Genomic DNA, 20592 nt, shown 5'->3' on the forward strand with positions numbered 1-20592 from the left:
TGTCCCCTTCATCTGCCTGCTGTGCCCTTGGGGGTCCCACACACAGATTTGTGTGTACAGGCACCACTGGAGACTCCAAACCCAAACTGGAGACCCCTGCACCCCCAAACCTGCCTGGGCCTGGCCCCACATGGACATACCCAAGTGCTCCCACCCTCCCTGGTCAACACATGCAGCCACCAGTGCTGGAACTTGGTCCCCAAAGGCACCCTGCTGTCCCCTCCAGGTCTGTCCCGGGCCGTGGCAGTGGAATGTGAAGTGGGCAGCAGAGAGGGGCTGGGGGCATCGCTCGGTGCTCTGTCCATCGGAGCAGGACCCCTTGGCACAGACACCTGCCACCCTCCCCATCCCAGCCCCAGGGCCACCCCAAGGCCCTGCAGGGACTGGTTTGGGCTGGAGCCCTGGGAAGCCCCCCCAGCCCCCTGGGTCTCCCCAGCTCTTGTGTTGCAGAGCGGTTTCAGTGCGGTGGGCAAGTTCCCAAGGATGCCGTGCCACGAGCCCTGGCACAGGGAAGGAGCACCAGCACCATCCCCCAGCACTGGAGCTGCAGTGATTCAGTGCCACTCCCTTTGCTGTCACCAGAGCAGGTCCCCCAGCCATGTCCCCACGCTGCAGCACGGCTGTCACACGGTGGGTAACGATGAGATCCTTTTATTAAGGAGTTTAGAAAGTCCACATGTACAGCATTGGACACACTCACACACGACCTAGACTTCACAGCACTGCTACACACCATGGCCTGGCCCAGGGCTTCTCTGGGAAGGTTCATGGCCACACCCCAGACCCCTGGTCACCCCTGCCCACCCCTTTCCAGGGAGGTGTCACCACGGGTGGGTTTAACCTAATCCGTGGCCGTGGAGCAATGCATGAGCTCTTGGGAATAATCCTGGGAAATCCTGCATCTTGGCATGGATTAAATACCTCTCGTGCAAGTCAAAACAAAGTCTCTGGGGGGTCCTGGGTGACACAGGCAGTTACACTGGGGTGTGCTACCGACAAACCAACACACAACGTTCCCACCCCAGCATGGCACAACGCCAGTGGAGGGGTCTGGGGGGATGAGCCTTCCCACCCAACACGTGGTTCCATGTGCATTCCTGCCCAAAGCATCAGAAAACCCAGCTACAGCTAATCCACCAAAATAACTGATTGAAAAGTAACGATGGGTGCAGGCAGGACCCTTTCCAGAAAGGTCCAGTGGAATACAGGAAGCTCCTTGGAAGCTGTGCTGAGAAATGCCACTGCTGAGTTCCCCCAGGTCCCATCGTTCCAGAGAGCCAGCCTGGCCAGCTGCTCTGGGCATGGATGGAGTGCACAGAGCTGAGTGCCCTTCTCAGAGCTCATCCCCACCTGAGGGCTCTGAAGAATCTCTCTGGCAGAGTAAAAAGCTGTGGTGATCCCAGTGCATCTTTTGTCCATTTCTCTGTCAGGGCAGACAGACAGGGACTCACCCAGTAGGTGTGAGGGCTTGTCCAGCACAAGATCCGAGGTGGGGAAGGCTTCATAAAAAGAATCACAGAGGGAAGTACAAACCTGGCGCAGTTGGGAAGCTGAGCCTTTGATCTCCTTGTGCTTTAAGCTCCCCTGGAAATGGAGACAGTGGGAGTTTTCCTCCCCTCCTCAGTCCATCTGTATGTCTGATGGTGTTTCTTGGGGCCAGGGCTCTGCTGTAGCACAGGCAGAAAATGATGTAAAGAGTGGCAGGGTTCTGTCTGTCCCTTCCCCTCCTGGTCCAGAGTCTGCTCACATTTGGTTCTCTTTTTTTTTTGGACAAAATCCCCCGTGTGAGTCCTTCCAGGGAGCCAGCAGGAGACATCAGTCCCACACCCCATGGCAGCTCCTGCTTGGGCTGGCTGCTGCTGCTGCCCGGTTATCAGGGCCCTGCAGATGCTAAGCCCCACTCAGGGCTTCTTTTTTGCAAAACCTTAACGGGATTTGAGGAAATGAAAGGCTTTGGATATCTGCAGGTGCCGAGCCAATGCTGCAGCTCGGGCAGGATGAAAATGAAAGCGGGTGCCCAGGCCAAGAGTGAGCGGAGAGGGCTCACTGGGAGATGTGGCTGAGCTGCCCAAAGGGTTTGGGGGAAGGTCACAGCTTTTGGATGGTCAAAATCCGATGTGAATCTGAGCAGGTCTGGTTGGGAGGGAGGGGCTGTGAAATGCAGGAAGAGCTGTGCTGGGAAGTGAGCCTTCCTCACCTCCTCCTCTTCCTTGTGCTCCCCGTTTCCCCAGCACCGCCAAAACAGCTCCATGCTGTGCTCAGTTCTGGGTGTGTGTCCTTGCAGCACACTGTTGTTGTGTTCTGGCTGACTTTGGGGTGTCCTGACTTGCTGGGAGACTCCAGGGGTCAGGATAGGGACAACAGGAACTAAAGAGCTGGTGGTCATCCTTCCCCAGCTGCGTTGCTCTCACAGGGGCAGAAGAGAGCGTTCTGCAGTCCAGAGAAGGAATTGCTGGCATGGTCACAGCTGACCCAGCTGAGCCCTCCCCATCACCAGTAGCACCATGGGGGGAGCTGGAGCTGTGGAGCCGCAGCCTCATCCCAGTCCTGGGGGTTTGGGGGGCCTGGGGTTCCCCATGACAAGTGTCCCCAGTCCCTTGCCAGCTTGGCAAGCCCACTGCCAGGTGTCAGTGCCCAGAGCAGAGGTGACCAGAAGTGCTCAGCCTGCCTTGACTGCTGCATCCTTCCCTCCATCCCTCCCTCCTTCCTTCCCTCCAGGCAGCCCCTTTCCTCCCTTGTGTGTCCCTGCTGGGCACCTCTGCCCAAATACCTGCATCCTCTCACGAGCACAGGCCATGGGTCACACTCTGGCCAGGACACCTCTTCTGGCTGCAGGGGAGCCACAGCAGCGGGAAGCAAAGGTCTGGCAATGTTTGTGGGTGCCCAGGAGCCAAAGTCACTGTCACTGGTGACAGCTGCTCCCCAGGGGCCCCTCAGAGGTGGGCAAGCCCTCAGAGAGGATGGAGAGGATGGCAGCTGAGGGAATGGGTCTGCAGGGTGGTGGGGAAGGGCAGGGGGCTGGGCACGGTGGCAGGGAGGGGCTCATGCCATCAGCTAATTCTCCTCCCGGACGGGCCGGATCTTCATCTCGGTGAACTTGAGGGAATACTGCCAGCCGGTCCAGGAGGACCACTCGATGCCGTCGGCGTAGGAGCTGTGGTGGCCCTTGAGGTACTGCCCGTTGAGGTTGGAGGTGTGGCAGTTGCGGTACCACCAGGCGCCGTGGTAGAAAGCGGCGCAGTTGTTCTCCGAGTGGTCGTTGTCCAGGTCCTTGGTGGTGAACTTCATCCCGTTGTGCTTCAGGAAGGAGTCACCTGTCCCAAGGGAAAGGAGTCCTGATGGGCTCTTCCTGCCCTTGGGCCGGGTCCCTGCCCCGTGGGGCTCCCCTGGGCACCCCGGTGCGGCTCCTACAATGGGGCTCCTCCAGCAGAGGCCCAACCTCAGCCCACCTCCAGCTCCCCGAGGTCGCAGGGATGCAGCCGGTGCCAGAGGACACTGGAACACCCCAGCAAAGGGGTTTGGTGGCTGTGGGCTCCCCATGGGCCCATGTGTGTCCCCCCATCCTGCTGCCCTACCTGCTGTCCCTGAGTAGTCAGCGATGGTGATGGGGTACCCGTCCTCCTCGGGGTCGACAGAGAAGAGCCCCACCCCGAAGCTGCCGTAGTGGGCGAAGGCGGTGCCGTTGTCAAAGTCCTCCAGGTCGATGCGGAGCTCGTAGCTGCCCTGCACCGTCAGCAGGTGGATCCTCTTCAGCCCTGGCAGAGGGAAAGTGTGCGGATGGAGAGGCCAGGGGTCCAGCCCCTCCCTGCCTGCTCAGACCATCACTCCCAGGACATCAGCGCTGTCCAGGGGGGTCTCAGTGTCCCCTCCATTGCAAAGGAAACCCCAGGCCTCCCCAGGATGGAGCACTGCCAGCCCCACACACCTAGCCAGTGCTCTCCTGTCAGCTTCCCAAAGCCATCCCGGTAGGCTTCCCAGCCACGGAAAAAGTTCACGGAGCCATCCTCCCGCCGCTGAAACACCTGGGGAGACACAGAGAGCATCAGCCGTGGGGCTGCTCCCAGCCTGCATGCCCCAGGCAGCCCCTCTGCTCCCCAGTGTGCTGCCCACCTCTCCCCACCACCGCCTAATTAGACACCAGCGCAAATTAAACCCTGTGGGCTTAGTGATGAGCCAGGGATGCTGGGGAGAGGTCACCGGGGAAACGCTGGATCATTGTCTGCCGGCTCCTAGGGGTGGGTGAGCCGCTTCAGGTAAAACCCTTCACAGGATCCTCCGTCTGGAAACGTGAGCAGAGCTCAGGAAAGCTGAAGCTCCTTGGGAAGTGGTGGGGGATCTCTGGAGCTGTGGACACCCAAACAGCCGGGGTGTGGTGCCCATGGGAGCAGAGACACGGACGGCGTGAGCCTCACTCAGCTCTCCTGCCAACACTGGGTGCTCACAGCTGTGTAAAAACCCAGAGACAGATTTCTTCACCCTGGATCTCCCTGCTCTCCTGGGCAGGCACCCCATCATAATTCATCGACTCTGTGACCACCTCATTAGTCTCCCAGAGAAATAATCTGTGAGGCACTGACTGCCCTGAGTCCTGCAGAGCCCCCAGATCCCAGCCAGATCCCAGGGCTCAATGCAGCTTTCCTGCTCGGAGCCTTTCCCTTTTCCTCTCCCATCTGCTCATTGGTGTGTGTGCCCTGTGTGTTTCATCCCCTTTTATCCATAGTTTTGGGTTTGATTTATTGACAGTGATCCAGAAAATGCTGCTTCATGCCCGACCATTTGAACTTAATTAAGCCTCCAGCCCTGCATTAATTGCATTAAAGTTGGCTGAGCAGGCCTGCCCCACTCCCGCCGAGCTCCGTGCTCCCAGGGCCATGGTGGGGACAGCTGGGGCACTCAGTGATTTAGGCAGAACCCTCCCAGGCTCTGGCAGCCCAGGGGCCAGAGGACCCCATCTTCAGAGCTGGGCTGTGTTGCTGAGCTGAGCTTCCAGCATCCCAGGACTGGGGAATGTGGATGAGCCCTGAAGTCAGCTGGGAAGCCACCATGCTTTGCTCCCCCTGGCTCTTTCTGCTTTCCTGCACAGAGTTTCATGCTGGCATGTGAAGCAGAACCACCTTGTGAACCTCTCTCTTTGCCCTTCCCCAGACAGGCATTTCTGGGGCTGTGTGTGCTGGCCGAGGCTCCGGCACACTCTGATCCTGCTGTACTTACCTTCTAGAATTAGAGCCTTAATTTTTATCCCCACGTTGAGCACTTGAGAAGCTGTGGTTAAGCCCATTTAAAGGGGCTTTCTTCAGGCTTGCTGGGAAAGGGGGACAGTGTGGCTGGACAGGGGCCTGAAGCTGATTTTCCCCGGCCAACATCGGCTCCGTGGCTGGCGCGTGGGGAAGGCGGCGGATGCAGCACCAGCGCTCCCTCTTAATCGGCTTTGAGCCACAGCTGTAAATAGGCCAATTGCCTGAGTGGTGCCCAGGGAAGCATGTGGGACAGGGCTCCACCTCCTGAGCCTTGGCACGGCTCAGGAATCACCCCAGGAGAAACCTTCAGTGCCCCACTGCCCACCAGGCTCAGCTCCAGGGGGGCTTGAAACCAGGTTGGTGAGTGCTGCCTCCCGAGTCTCCTGCTCCATCCTCATCATCTCTCATGCACAGGCCTTTCTGTGCCTCTTCTGTGCACCCACCACGTGCAGGCAGGGCTGTGGGAGCCTCCTGATCACCCTCTGCAAATGCTGGGAATGCAGGGGTGCAGCAGTGACCTGCAGTGCTCCCAGCCCTGCCTCGCTGCTCTTTTCCTCCTCATCAAATATGCCTCTTAAGCAAAAAGGATTTCCCTCCCTTCTTTAAAGGCAAGGCTGAAATATTTATCTCCCTCATTCTCTGCCTCCCCCAGTTGCCCTTGTGGGGCAGGGACAGGCTTCTGCAAAGCCACAAACACAGAAAAATGGGTTAAAAGCTGAGAAAAATGGGAGCAGCAAGCTGTGCCTGCCATAGCAGTGGCATCTTCATCTCCCTCAGCTCCACCAAACTCCTGGTGGCCTTGAAACTCCCCGGTCTGGGGACATGCTCAGCCATCACTTCTCCACCACCACAGTGCTCCAGCTCCTGGTCCAGTTTTGGCAGCCATGGCACAGACCCCACAGCCCTGTCCCCAGGGTGTCCTCTGAGCCCTGTCACAGCAGGGAGACGGGAGAAAACTCAGAGCAGAGCAGAGGCAGTCCCCAGGAAATGCCCATCCCGTGGGGCAGCCTGTGAACACCACAGCAGGCAGCGCTGCCCATCCCAGGAGCTGCTCCTGCCTCGCCCTGCCGGCAGAATTGTCCCCATTTGTGCTGACACATAAAACACATCCTTTGGGAACAGCACGTGTTTCTCCAGGCTCCTCTCACCCCCTGTGCTTTACCCCAGCCCAGTGTCAATGCACCAGTGTCTGCTCAGCCCCATCCCTCCCCAGGACCCCTCCAGCTGGTGAAACTGTCCCCAGCAGTGTCCCAGCACGGCAGGTACCCCTGGAGCTGGAAGCTGTCAATGTAACCACGGCTCTCATCCTGCTAGCACAGGCTTTTCTCCTGCATTCTTTGGCTTTCCCACCATTTCCCAATAACTGCTGTCCGTGGAGATGGAGCTGAGGCACACAGAGCACTGCTGCCCATGGAACTGAGCTGCTGATCCCAGCGGATTTTGCCCCAGTCGAGGAGCAATGGAGGCTCAGGGGCACTGTGAGGAGCATGGGGCACTTGCAGAGACATTCAGAACACCACATCACAGGAAAAGGCAACTTTGTGAGCCCTCCTGGGATGCTGAGCCTCCCTTGAGCTCCATCATCACATTGTTACTTTAATAAAGTGCCAGGGAAGGGAAGGGAAGGGAAGGGAAGGGAAGGGAAGGGAAGGGAAGGGAAGGGAAGGGAAGGGAAGGGAAGGGAAGGGAAGGGAAGGGAAGGGAAGGGAAGGGAAGGGAAGGGAAGGGAAGGGAAGGGAAGGGAAGGGAAGGGAAGGGAAGGGAAGGGAAGGGAAGGGAAGGGAAGGGAAGGGAAGGGAAGGGAAGGGAAGGCTGGGGTTGCACCCTCCAGCCAGCTCTGGCTGTCTCTGGACTGCTGGGATCCAGCACCTGGTTTGGCTCCTCGCCCCATCAAGGCAGAGCAGAGCTGAGGTGTCTGTGCCACTCCTCTCCCAGATCCTCCGGTGCTGCCGGGCTTAGAATCACTCGCTGTGCCCCCTCCCCAGCCCAGCCCGAGCCCTCCCGGCTGCAGCAGCTTTGAATAAGCCTCTGAGTGTCTCGCTAATCACCTTGGGCTGCTCTTCAGGCTTGGCTGGGGCTGGTGGAGGCTGTGCAAACTGTCCACGGGGTTTGCAAGGACCCTCCACACTCTGAGGAGACAGAAGGGTCCCCTCTCCCCTCTCCCCAAGAGCTGAGGTCCCCGGGCCGTGCTGTGCCTCAGTTTCCCCACTGGAGCTGCTGGTACCACCCGGACACCGCAGTTTCCTGCGGCCCAGGGTGGGCTCTCGGAGGTTGAAGGCTCATCAGCCCCTGAGGGCAGGGGGGCTAAGCTCCCTCCTGGCCCTGCTCAAAGCTGCTTAGGGGAATCAGATCGTGGGGATTTGTTTCCTAGAGCGCCCAGCTGGAGGGGTTCTGGCCAACTCGGCTCACCCAGGGTGTTCTCAGGGCAAAGGCTGCCTGCCCACCCCTCCTGGTGAGACCCCTTCCCTGTCCTACTGGCACCACAAGTGATGCCCTCCAGGGCAGGGGGAGCTGCTCGCACCTGAGGGTCCGTGGGGCAGTGGGGGGCTCTGGGCTGGGGGCTGGCAGAGCCGTGTCCCCCCGTCCCCCTGCTCCCTGCCCCCATTACTGTGATTACGGGGCCGTCGCAGCTGCCGTGGCAAAGTGAATCGGACAGGGAGTGAATCAGCACAGCATCCCAGGCGCCCCAGGCACCCTGGCCTCAGATAAGGCCAAACATGCTGGGTCTGGGGTCCGCCCTGAGCCCCAGCACCGGCTCAGTGGGAGCACGAGGCAAAGCCACATGCCCCATGGCACAGCCACATCCAGGCTGTGCCCCAGCCATACCCCAGCACTGCTGAGAAGGACAAATTCCAGTGGTGGCATCCAGTTCCCTGCCTGAAACCCCCCTCCAGCTCCAGCCAAGCTCCCCAGTCCAGGGCACGCACTGGGCTCCAGCTCAGGGTTCTGGCTGGCACCACTGGGAAGCTCTGGGTGCTCAGACAGGACCCCTTGACATTTATTGCCCTTCCTGATGACACATCCAAGTGTCAAAAGTGACATCTCCCACCCCCAGCACCCCGGCACAGGGCCAGCCCGTGGCCGGTGGTGGCATCAGCCGTTGTCCCCAGCATGGTGGCAGCTCACCGTCCAGCCGCCCCCGTCCGTCGTCATGTCACAGTAGACCTGGAAGCCATCAGGGTAGTGTGTGGGGAAGATGGAGTAAATCCCATCCTCTTGCTGTCCACTTGCATAGATGTCAAAGCAGTCTCGGGGCCGGGAGCCTGGAGTGTGGCATTGGGATGGGGTGGGATGAGGGGAAAGCTGGTTAATTCATCATCTAATTTAATGTCTTGCCATTTCTTCCATGCTCCCAACCTTGCTTCCAGCTCTAGCTGCCAGCTTGGGGCTGCTTTGCTCTTTCCCTCCCTTCTCCACCGAAGCTCAGGGTGAGCAGTGCCAAGGGGGTGCCACCACCATGGGGAGTCCCCAGCAGCTGGTAGGGACCGACCCCATGTCCCTGGGCAAGCTGGGAGCCAGCTGGGGACATGGGAGAGCCAATGCCCAGGGAGGGTGTGGGCATGTGCTCCCAGCTCCAGGACAGACTCAGCTTCATCTCAGCCCTGAGCTCAGGAATGGGACTGTTCATGTTGTTTATGTGCAGGGCCACCCTCCACACCCGATGGATGTCAGTGCTCTCCCTGTGTCCCTGCTATGCTCCGTGGGGACCACATGGGTTTGCAGGGGTGTGAAGGGGATTTGGGGCTGGTTTGTGGACAACTGGGAGCTGCAGGGTGAGAACATCCCTTTCCAGGACACACCTTCCCATCTCCCTCCTTCGCCATCTCTTTGCCAGCCCCTGCATTGTATTAAATCAAGCGTTTGCTCCATCCTGGGCTGTTTTCTCCCTCCCATGGGATTCCCAGGCACACCCCTCTCCCCAGGGGCTGACAGGGGTGCAGGCTCACCGTTGGAGCAGCCCCGGGGCCGCGCTCCCCTGGCCGGTGCGCGCTGCAGGTCAGCCTTGAGCCGGGGCCGGGCCCCGCCGCGCTCCTTCTGCAGCGTGTCCAGGACATCACTGACAGAGCTCACCAGCCGAGCCATGTTGGTCTGGCTCTCCGAGAGCAGCTGCGGGCAGGGGACACGGAATTGTGGTTAAATGGTTAAATCCCTTCCCCATCCCAGCCCCTTGGCCATTCTGCCTGCTCCCACTGCTCCGCAGTGCCGGGCTGTGGGCTGGTGGGGACATAAATCCTCAGCAGATCCCATAAAATACCTCTGCTGCTTTTTGGCATGGGTTGAGGCCTAGATAATTGCCAGCAGGGAGGAGAATTCCCCAAACCTGGGTGCACTGGTGCTGCCACCCCACGGGATAAAGAGCATCTCTGGGCAAAGGACAGGATGACGGAGGAGGCAGGAATAGCCGTGTCCTGAGGCAGCCGCCAGCTCTTCATCGTCCCCCGAGGTGACCCAGGCTGGGACAGTGACACGGCGTGGCCGTGGCAGAGCAGCAGGATGGGGACTGAAGGGAAGCAGCAAGAAACAAGCAGCTCTGGGCAGAAGGAGTTGAGTACCAGGAGGGTCAGGCATGGAGCACCCAGCCATACCCTGGATCTTGCTACAACACCTGGCACATCCCTGGAATACTCAGGTAAGCATTTCAACACAGCTCATTGGCTGGGAAATTTGGGGACTGCAAAGAGGGGGGGCTGAATGCTGCAAGAACTGCCCTTGAGAAGGTTCTGTGTGTTGTGTTTGGCTCTGACTGGAGCTCCCAAACTGGATCTGGAGCTGGGACACCCACAGTGTGGGAGGCTGCACACCTGGCTTACTGGCACTGGGGCAGTTTGGCAGGGAGACGCTTCCCAGCTTCCAATTCCCAAACACTTGCCTTCAACCCCAGCTCCTTCTCCTGGCAAGCAGCCATGCCCCCAGGGACAGGGACAGGGAGTTCCATCCCCAGGGAGCCCTGCCTGGCACTGCCAGCCCCAGCTCACCTGGATCAGCCTGCCCTGCTCTCCCTGCAGGGCGCTGAGCTCCTGCCCCATGGCGCTGTGCCCCTTCTTGAGGCCGTCGCAGTCGGCACGCAGCTGCACAGCGTGGGTCAGCAGCTTGGCCACCTCGTCCGCCACTGTGACCAGCAGGGCCTTCTGCTGGCTCTTGGTGGCCTTGGCCTCGGCGTCGTGGTCGGTGACGGCGCGCAGCAGGGAGGTCTGCAGCCCCTCCATGCGCCCCAGGGTGCCGGCAGCGCTGGGGCAGTTGGGGTCGATGAAGATGTTGATGCGGGAGCTGTCGGCTTTCTCGATGGTCACCAGGGCATTGGCCTCCTCGGGGTTGGTGCTGATGACGGGGGGCGACTCGGTGACGGGCGTGTGGTAGTGGTTCATGAAGAGGATGGCCCCCGTGACCGTCACTGCCAGGAGGACGGCCACCGAGAGCAGGACGGTACACAGGATGTACCCACAGCTCATCCTCTGTAGGCAGAGACACAGACACACCATCAGCATCCCTCTGGACAGCCCCAGACACCCCACAGGTAGGCTCAAAGCCGCACGGGCTTTGGGGGCCTGGCAGTGACATTGGGTGGCAGAGGAGGGAGGGTGGGGACCCCAGGGAGCCCTGTGGCTCTGCAGGGGCTGGGAGGCCACGGGCAAACGCAGAGTGAGCAGAGCAGCTAAACCCGCCTGGGAGCGGGCTATGAAATAATAACGAGAGCGAAGGCACGGCAGCCGCCAGCTCCCGCTGGCATGTTTTATTTACAGCGTGATCCTTGGCTGGAGCAGCCCTGGCTCCCCAGGAGATGTGTGTGGGGCTCCCCTTCTCCTGTGGGGAGAAAAAGGGAAAGCACCTCGTGTCCCTCACAGCAGGGACCACAGGGAGAGCAATTGGAGTAGCTGTGGGTTAGTGCTGGGGTCACGTTCCCCTGAGGATCGTGGGGACCTGCTCTGCACAGGGCATGGCAGGCAACGTATCTCCATCCCCCTTGTCACCTCGTTTCTCGATGGAGGGGACAGAGCTGCACCCAAAGCCTTTGGATCAGTCCCAGAGCTTCCCAGCAAGGGAGAGTTACTGTGGGAAAGGTCTGTGACCCCTCCAGCCCCTCTGGCAGCTCTGCTGCTGTTCAGACCCACTGGCTCAGCCCGTGGCACCTGCTCCATGCCCACCAAGAGCTTTATTCCCTGCAAAGCCCGAAGTGCCAGCACAGTCAGTGTGGAGCGAGTGAGCTGCCACCCGATCCCATCAGCTGCCAGTCCCCCTCCACCTCCCCTCCCGCTGCACCTGCAGGACAGAGGCTGTGATTTTCCCCTGACCCTGGCCGCGGCTGTCACAAGGAATTGCGGGGCTGGCAGCAAACTGCAGATTCAGAGAGACAAAGACTACTTTCCCCAGAAACGAGGGGAAAATTGCTGCATCTGCAAAGATTTCCCAGGCCCTGTCCCCTCCCGTGCACATCTATCTGGAGTGACACCTTCCTTCAAGCACCCTTCATTTCATTCCCACTCACGCAACCATTTGCATTAAGGTGACCCCAGCTGCAGTGGGGCTGCCTGGGGGACCAAGGATGCCCCACCAGCCCCAGGGTGTGCTCTGGGATTCTCCCCCTCTCCACGGAGTGAGGCTGCAGATGCAAACAGCACTGGACTGAATGGGAAGCCACCTGCAGGGACCTCTGTGAGGAGACAGCCCCAGGCTCAGCCCCTGAGCGCAGGTTAAAAGGAGGTATCAAAGGCAGTAAGGGAAACCCTGGCCAAGCAGGGGGTTGAGGAGTTTGCCTGGTGTGTGTAGACACAGAGCCCTGGCTTGGGGGCACAGGGGACACCCAGGAGCAGCAGGATGGTGGCAGGATGGTGTGAGATGCCCATTGCTCAGATCCTTATGTGGATACCCAGGACCTGGGCTCAGCTGGGCCCCCCAGCACCCTGCAAGCACAGAAGTGACAGGAGGGGTGCTGCTGGCCAAAGGTGGTTTGGGATCTACAAGGTGAGCAGAGACCCTGTGTCCCTGTGGTTGTCCTGGCTGTGACAGCACCCTCATCTCCAGGACTTTGTGCCCTCCCATCTTGCTGCTGCTGCTCCCCACGATGCTGACATGGCCAGCTCGAGGGGCACATGGAGGAGCTGCAAAGGCTGAGGGTCCCCTCTGAGCAGTAAGAGCTCCCAGAAGAGAGCCATGAATGGATAATGCTCCGCTTCCCATGGCCACACAAATCCCAACTGGGCTGTAGCACACCAAAATCTCACAGCTCTGCCTGGCTGTACCGCCACACCGGGAGCTGTAGCCAGCTGTTTACCAGCCTTCAAGCCCCAGAATCACTGTCCTCCCACTGGCAACAGGATTTGGGGACCAATTCCCTTCCAAAATGTTCCCCTCTGCTTGCGACTGTGAGATCCTGAGTGGCAGCAGCTTCATGAGTCCCTTGGCATTTTGCTGGCAGGTTGTGTTACCTGGCAACCTGCAGTGGGGAGGGGAGGGAAACTCAGCCAGTGGCACCAACAGCACTCCCAACTGGGGTGGGGGTCCCCGAAACCCCTCCAGGAAAGCAACACTGCAGCAACATGCCCAGCTGCTGGCTTGGGACCCTGCAGACATCCCCTGCCACACGCTCCTGTCTCACCACGACCACAGCTCTCATCACCCCTAGGGTTCCTCCTGTCTGTTCCATGACCTCAAGCTCCTGGAATTCTTGCCAAGACTTTTGGACAGCTGTAGAACATCCCCATGCTCTGGTTATTGATGTTCCCCTGAGGACATCCATTGGGCTGAAGGTCCCAGTGTCTTCAAATCACTCCTTCCTAAGGAGAGCAGAAGCTGTGAGACTGAGCGGTGCTTGGGCTGAGCAGATCTTCACTTGCAAAACTGCTCTGGAGCCTGGGAGGGAGCCCCAGGCAGTATCTAAGGGATGGCTGTGTCCTTGGTACAAAGCTGAGTTGGGCTCTCCATGCCCTGCACTGGCACAGGCAGTAGATCTATGTTTGGTCACCCATGGGGACCAGGTCCTTGGTGACCCAGACTCACTTCAGGAGCAGCTCTGGACTCCATTAGGCCCCTCAAAGCAGCCCCCAGCCCACTCAGCCAGCCAGACTGGCTGTGCTGGGGATGGGGACAAGCAGCTCCAGCACGTGCAGCCTGCAGGAAGGGAAGGACACGAGCTGCCTTGTCCTCAGGGCACCCAGAGGTGGCTGGTCCCTGGAGAGCATGGAATGGAGAGTGGTGCCAGGAGAGGCTGAGCTCTGCCCTGGGAGATGCTCTAAGATGAGGAGGTCCCCTTTGCTCCTGCCAAAATCCCTGCTCCTCTCCAGCTCACCAGACAAGCGCTGCTGTGGGATGGCAGGCAGCGGTCCGGCAGTGGCTGCCCTGCCCCTGGGCTGTGCCCTCAGCCAGGAACGAACCAAACCCGTGCTCAGCTTCCGAGGCAAGTGGACATTGTGGTTTACACCAGGCTCAGCTGCTGGTCCAAACTTTAGTCCAGGTACCCCCACCTTCCTGCCGGGGTCCACCCAGCGCTGCAGGCGCCCCAGTACAGCGAGGGTCAGTCCCGCACTCCGAACCCATCGCTCCTTCCGAGCTGCCTGAGGAGCTCAGTTTGCATCCTTGCTCTGCTCCACTGCCCCGTCCCTCTCCCATCCCTGCCCATCCCGCCTGGCTCCGGGCTGCAGCCCCCGTCCCCTGGCCGGGTCTGTGTCCCAGCCGCCCCCCGCGGGCACCGAGCAGGTGAACTGAGCCCCGCTCCCGTTTTCCTGCTCTCCTCCGACCCCCAGAGCCCGCCTGGCACCGCTCCCCCGGCACGCCACGCTCTGCGGATCGGGAGCAGGAGAGGAGAGAGGAGGGGAGGGATGGCGAGCAGAGCCGGCTCTGTGGCTGAGCACGCAGGAGGGCTGGGATGGGATTCCACTGGAGCTTGCGGGAGCTGGGATAGCAGCACCGGCTGCACGGCAAACTCTGCGCATCCTTTGAAAGCCACCGTGAACCATCCAGCCCCGCGCTGGGTTCTGTGGTGGGGCTCGATCCGCGCTGCCCCGCTCGCCCTCGGGGCCACGGGGCCACAAACCCGGGGGATGGCAACTCCAGACGGATGGCGCTGCTCAAATCCCTGCGTGCAGGGGCTGAGCACAGCGAGGGAGCTCTGCCAGGGAGGGGAGGACAGGCTGCTTTCTCTCTCGGAGGGTTTAGGGCTCTCCCGGGGTGCGCAGCCCCTCTCCAGTGGGGTCAGAAGCTGCTCGGCACGGAGGGGCTGACGGGGAGAGGGGGGCGCGGGGAAGGCTGAGCACAAGGGAGAAGTCAGGCAGGAGCCCCTCTCTTGCCTTGCTGGGGGTGTCAGGGGACAGGGAAGTGACGGAGCTGGGGTCGAGCGTGTCTCACGGCTGCTCCCCTCACCCTTGCCCAGCTCCTGGGTGCCGAGGAAGGGCAGCACTGCCAGCTCTTGGCTCTTTCCCTTCACTCACAGGCTCGCTGGAGATTCGCTGTCCTCCAGCTTTTCCCAGACACGTTTGCCCATACTCCGCACTCCTTCCCACCCTGCCTGCACTCAGCGCACATCCATCCATGCCTGTGCCTATCCCTAGAAGCGTCCAGGGCCGGGCTGGATGGGGATTTGAGCAACCCGGTCTAGTGGAAGGTGCCCGTGCCCGTGGCAGCGGGGTTGGAACTGGATAATCTTTAATGTCCCTTCCAAAGCCGAACCATCCTGGTCCTCTCGGGCTCTCCACCTGCTCGGCCGTGCTCTGTGGCTGGCGGAGCTGGCACACGTGCAGCGGGATGTGCAAACAGGCTCCGGCACGTGCCGGATCCCCCGCGTGTCCCCGCAGGCTCTGTCACCGCTCCACCGCCCCCCGCCGCAGCGCCGGCCTGCCCCCAAAACCCAGCGGGGCTCGGGGGGTGAGGAGCGGGCCGAAGCGGGAGGGATGGCTCGGGCAGCAGCGCGGAGCTGAGATGCCAAATCCCTTCCGAAGGGTTATTTAAGCAGTTTAGAGCGTGTAGCGGTTCGGCAGAGGCGTGTGGCAGCCCCGGAGCATCGCCGGCCGGCCGGGGCAGCCCCGGGGCGGGGTGGGAGCCCTGGCTGCAGGTCAATAACACATGGATTTGGGAGGGGGCTGAGGAGGTGCAGCCCGGGGGGCTTCGCACTGGGAGCACTGGGAGGCGGCTCGTCACGCTGGGCTGCGCCGGGAGAAAAGCTTTCTGGGGACACTGGGTGGTCGCTGGGACCCCCGGGCTGGCTGACACCCCCGTGCCCCCCGCCGCCCCCCGCCCCGTACCTGTGATTTCTCCTGCTGCCCATCCTCAAGTTGCGAGGCTCCTCCCACGGTTTTCCAACGCTCGTTCCCCATCGCGCAGCCAACTTCCAGCCCAAGTAAGTGCCCGGACCCCCCCAAGCCCCCCCAAACCTCCTCCCCGGCGGCGCAGCCCCCGGCCCGCCCGCGCTGCCCGGCTGGCCGCGACGGAGGACGGGCGGCGGCGGCGGCGGTGGAGGAGGAGGAGGAGGAGGGAGGGAGGAAGAGGAGGGAGGGAGGACACGGGCACGGACACGGGGGTGGATCTTCCCTCCCCGCCCGCCCCGATCCCCCCCGGGGCTCCCCCGGCCCCGCTCCGGGCACCCCGCCCGGTGATGCCCTGGGGGATCTCCCCGCCCCCCCCAGCACCGCCCGCCGCTCCCCGGCCGCCCCAGTCATTCCGGACCCGGAGCCGAACCCCCCTCTCCAGTCCCGGGGTCCGCAGCTGCCCAGATGTGGCAGCACAGCTGGAGGAGCGGCAGCAGGTAAGGCGGGGGCTGGTGCCAGCGGGATCGGGGGTGCTACAGGGGAGCGGGGGGGAGAGCGGGGGATGCCCCCGGAACCCGCTCAGCCCTTTCCCAAAGCTACGCCCCTACATCCTCCCGTGGAACACCCCAAGCTGGTGGGGCTCAGTCCCATCGGTGGGCAGGGATGGGCAGGGTGCTGGGCGGGGGAGCGGAGAGGGTGGCACTGGCATCGCCACCCCCCCAAACCTTTGTGCCCAAGGGTAGCCAAAGCGCTGGGAGCCTCTCGGAGCAAATCCCAGCGCACTGTGGGAAACTGGAGCTGGCGGGGAGAGGCAGCAGCCGTCCCCATCCCCTCAGGGTCACCGCGATGCCCCAACCCCAGCGTTCCCAGCCCAAAGCTGTGGTGCTGCCCTGCGTGCCAGGGCTCCCTCCCGGCCTCATGTGCCGCTGCTCCCGTGTGGATGTGGTTTTCCTTCCCATAGCTTTGCCGCACCTCCCGTAAATCTTTTATTTGCCACTTGTCTGACCTGCGGGCAGGAGCGTTGCTGAGAGGTTCAGAGGAGCGTAGTGAGAGCAGCAATGGCTCAGCGCTGCTTCAATCCTGCTGAGGGGAAGGCTGAGTTCTCTCTCCAGGCTGAGAATCCCCTGGGAAACCTCCTGGGCAGCCCTGCAGCCCCTTGTCCTGCAGCATGAGGCTGTCCCCTGGGCAGGTGGTTTCTCCAAATCCCCCTGCGTTTCTGTCCCTGGAGCTCAGCCCCAGTCGGGACCTCCCAGCAGCTCCCGTGTGGCTTCCCTGGGGTGGGGGCTGCCTCTCTGTGGGGGCAGGTGTGGCACAGGGGCTGCAGGTTGGATGTGTGGGGGACGAGGGGCCCAGGCAGCTTCTCTCCAGGGCACACACCCTATTTTGGGAAGAGCTGGATGAGTGCTGGACCGGCAGATATTCCCAGGGAGCTCTCTGGGGCGGGGAGGGGAGCACAGGCTTTGCTCCAAGCCATTGGTGCCCGTGGGTGCGTGGGGTGTGTGGGGTGTGTGCATTGTCTCCCGGCCAGGTGCAAATCCTGCCTTTGGCTGCAGAGATGTTTTGTGTGGATTTACCGAGCGATGCTCGTGGCTGGCAGCCCAGCTCCTTCCCCATGGACGGTTTTCAAGGACTTCCCTTTCCAGCTCGTGCCGCTGGTGCTCGGGGTGCCCGCGGGCACCAGCCGGGCTCAGCTCCCCGCTCCGCTCGCCCGTGCTGGAAGCAGGAGGCGCTGCCCCCCGGGGAAGCTGTTTAAGCTGAACTCCAAACAATAAAAACTTATCATTAAAAAGAAATGCATCTTGGCTTCGTGTGGCCTGGCAGCGCGGGGAGGAGTGATTCAGTGGCTTGTCAGCCCTGGGCGTTAGGCACGCCGAGCTGCACAACTGGACACTCTCCAAGTCCAGCAACTCATTTTCTGCAGATGGAGCCGGGACCGCGCAGCGGGCTGATGGTTAATTTGCAATCCAACATACCTTGACATAACCCACAGCCGAATTGTGGAGGTGGTGCAGGATGGGATGCCTGGGAGCCTGCTGTGCCCGCAGGGCTGGCCCCTCGCAGCCCTGCCATGTGAGGGGTGTCCCCCTGCACCCTGACACAGGAATCCTGCGGGGCTGCAGCTGCAGGGTCCGGCTCGCTCCGCTCCCAGCGCTGCTCCAGTTGCGGCTCCTCAAGCTGTGCGGTGAGTGGGATGGAGGTTGCCTCCCTGGCAGAGGGGTCCGTGTTTTTGGGAACTTCAATGACGCTCAAGGTGAGCCCTGCCCGGGCCAGGGGCCAGCGGGGACACCGGCCTGGCTCATCACTGCCCTAGGCTGAGCCGTGTCACCTCCTGTTACCTGCCACAGGGTCCGGCTGTGGGACCGGGGAATGGGTAGGGGCGTCCATGGCCAGCTGAGACCCACGGCCCCACAGCCCCAGCTCCACAGGCTGTGTCGGGAGGGGTTGGGTGCTCAGGGTGCACCTTGTCTTGGGCTCACGGTGGCGGCCGGGCACCGATGGGCACGGACCCTCCTCCCGGGGCTGACAGGGGTGAGGAGGGGTTCTGCCAGCAGCCCAGCCCGGGTCGATAGGCATCGGAGAGGATGATTCATGTCTCAGGCTGTGGCCCGAGGGCAAAGACGGGAGAGGTTTGATGTGAGGATGGCGGGAGGCTGCGGGTCCTGCTGGGAGCTGCGGCTCCTGGCAGCGTTCCCCCTCCCGAAGCCGGCTGTACCCGCACTGCCCCGGGGTCCCGGCTTGGCCTGGGGGAAGAAAACGACTGAAAGCAACACAGGATCAGACCCAAGCTCTAAACCGAGTCTCTTTAAAACATTTCAGACACTGTCTTCTACGTTGTGGTCTAAGACAGCGGGTAGAGCTGCAGTGGGGGTGTCGGGCAGAGGCTGGGCTCGGGTCAGCTCTGTGCCACCGCGGGGACAGGACACTACAGAGACTGGGACACCACAAGACAGAGCTCTTTACCCTCCTTGTTGTGTCCAGCCACACTTGGTGTGCATCCCCAGGTGCCAGGGATGGCGAAAGCACCGATGTGCCGTGGGTGCAGCCCAGAGCGGCTGTGCGGGGCAGGAGTGCCCGAGACGCGGGGCTGGGGAAAGGCTGGGGGGGCACCGAGCCCTCCCCCAGGAACAGCGAGTGCTTTCCTTGGCAGGGAGCCACGGGAGGCAGAGCTGTCGCTGCACACGCTCGGCGTCAGACATCATCACCATATTAATAATGAAAGGGCAGCTCCTTCAAAGCTCTTCGTCCCCGCGCCGGCGAGAGCGCAGAATGCAGAGGAGGAGCGTGAGCCTCATCCCAAGCAGCCCTGGGTGCCCGGATGGTTCTTTGCTGCTCCTTGCCCAGGCCACTGACCCGGAGAGACAAAGCTGGGCCCGGTTCCCCCTGGGTGCTCTCCCTGCCGGGGTTTGGCTGCTCTGGGGGTCCGTGCATAGGAGCAGGGCAGCCCAGGGCGTCCCCAGCTCCTGCTCCCAGCGCTGCCCTGGGCAGGCTCCCCTGTCCCCTCGTTCTGCAGGAAAGGCCATTTTGGCTGCCAGGGAAGGAGTCTCTCTGCCAGGGGCTGAGTGCTCTGTCCGTCGCTGAGTGACACGGCAGGACACAGCTCGCTGTGTCAGGGACCTTTTCTTCCATGGGAGGAATCGATGGCTCAGACAGTGAGACAAACCACCCACAAAGAGGTCTTGGGCTGCAGCTTGCACGGGGTCAGTGACATCGCTTCTACACTTCTCCCTGCAAGATATTTGGGTTTCCAAAAACCCTCCTTTAACACCCCCATTTTGTCTGGAGCATCCCCAAGCCTGGCTGTACTTTGTGACGGTCTCAGCAAGACCAGACCAGGGGCTGAACATCTTTTCCCCTCTCTCCCCTCTGCCAAACCCTCTTCTCCACTTTTGCCCCTCTTGGGAAGGATTTGCTGAAGTTTCCCTGGTCTGGGGAGGAAAGAATCAAACCCTCTGTGCCAGGTGGAGATAGAACACCCCACACCCACCCTGTACCCATCCCATCCCCACCCCACATGCTCTCCCTGGCACCCCGAGTGTTTCAGAAAGTCCCACCCTGCAGCAGTGTCCCACAGGGGTGGGTGTTGCTCTGTCCCCCCCAGCTTTTCTTTCCCAGCCCTTTCTCAAGCTTTTTTTTCCCCCCTCCCTCCAAACACAACAAAAGCCCCAAATCTCCCACAAATGAGAAACCTCTTTTTGTTCCTGTTTTCCCTTTGCTTTCTGCCACGGCAGAGTATTGATTGGAGCTGATGTGCTGTAATCCGCTGTTTCTGTGAGAAGTTGGCATCCCAGGGTCCCTGGAGAGGCCAGATCCTGCCCTGGTGCAGGTCTTGCTCCTCTGCCTGGCTTGTGGATGGCAGGAAAGATGCATCCATCCCCATCCCATCCCATCCCATCCCATCTCATCCCACCCCACTCTCCCATCCTGTCCCATCTCTGCAAATCCAGGGACTATACACTTGGTGAGAGGCTCATCATGAGCAGCTGATGGCTCAGAAAAGGCTCTGGTTTGGAGCAGAGCCAGGTCAGATCCCACTGGGATGGATATCCAGAGTGCTGGGCTTCTGAAGGAGCCCTCCTGCCCTTTTGGCAGCGGGGACATTATCAGGTGCTGATGAGAGGGGCTGGTTGGGGGTGTCAGCAGGGATCTCCAGAAAGGAACAATTCCATTTCCTGACAGCCAAGGAGGGCTGTGGAGAGACAGGGCTGAGCCCAGGCTGACAGGCTCACTGTGGGGTGCCCTGGCTGGAGACCCCCCTGTGCCCACCCACCCACCCAGCTCCACCATGCTGCCACTCCATCTACACTTAATGATGGCAAATGGGCCAGAGAGCTGAAAAGTGAGGGGAAAGAAACCCAGCCAAAAATTGCCAAAAACCACAGGGAAGATTTTAATTTAAAACCTTTTCCCACATGGAGAGCAGCAGCCTGGGCCATCTGGAGGAGCATATGCAGGTGAGGGGGGGCAGTGGGGCCTCCTTCAGCTCCCTCACTCTCAGCAGCCCCTAGAAAAGGCTTTGGGCTGGTGAAAACTAACCCTGGGAGGGGGGCCTGTGTACCCCAATCCCAAACATCAGCCTGGGGGAGCCCAGCTTTCCCTCCTGAGCTACCAAGACCTCTCTG

The 20592-nt window shown here is 61.2% G+C and overlaps 1 protein-coding gene and 1 long non-coding RNA gene across 3 annotated transcripts; one reads left to right on the forward strand and one right to left on the reverse strand.

Moving 5' to 3' along the window:
* Positions 1 to 635: 635 nt before the first annotated feature.
* Positions 636 to 17026, reverse strand: FIBCD1 (fibrinogen C domain containing 1). Of its 2 annotated transcripts, none has more exons than XM_023938204.2 (7): positions 16479 to 17026; positions 10214 to 10690; positions 9185 to 9344; positions 8364 to 8500; positions 3926 to 4022; positions 3576 to 3755; positions 636 to 3314 (listed from the first exon to the last, which is right to left on the reverse strand). In XM_023938204.2, exons 2-7 carry the CDS (start codon positions 10685 to 10687, stop codon positions 3055 to 3057), a joined length of 1308 nt encoding a protein of 435 aa, XP_023793972.1. In that variant the 5' UTR covers positions 10688 to 10690; positions 16479 to 17026; the 3' UTR covers positions 636 to 3054. The 2 variants fall into 2 exon arrangements, with proteins under 2 accessions (XP_023793972.1, XP_086714362.1); XM_086858236.1 differs by lacking the exon at positions 16479 to 17026 and adding an exon at positions 15470 to 15581.
* Positions 15860 to 17265, forward strand: LOC147649705 (uncharacterized). Its single transcript, XR_015278184.1, has 2 exons — positions 15860 to 15969; positions 17026 to 17265. It is a non-coding gene; the product is annotated as an uncharacterized LOC147649705 (long non-coding RNA).
* The last annotated feature ends 3327 nt before the right edge of the window (positions 17266 to 20592 follow it).

Source organism: Cyanistes caeruleus, chromosome 20 (assembly GCF_971803275.1).
Source record: "Cyanistes caeruleus chromosome 20, bCyaCae1.hap1.1, whole genome shotgun sequence".
Taxonomy (NCBI): domain Eukaryota; kingdom Metazoa; phylum Chordata; class Aves; order Passeriformes; family Paridae; genus Cyanistes; species Cyanistes caeruleus.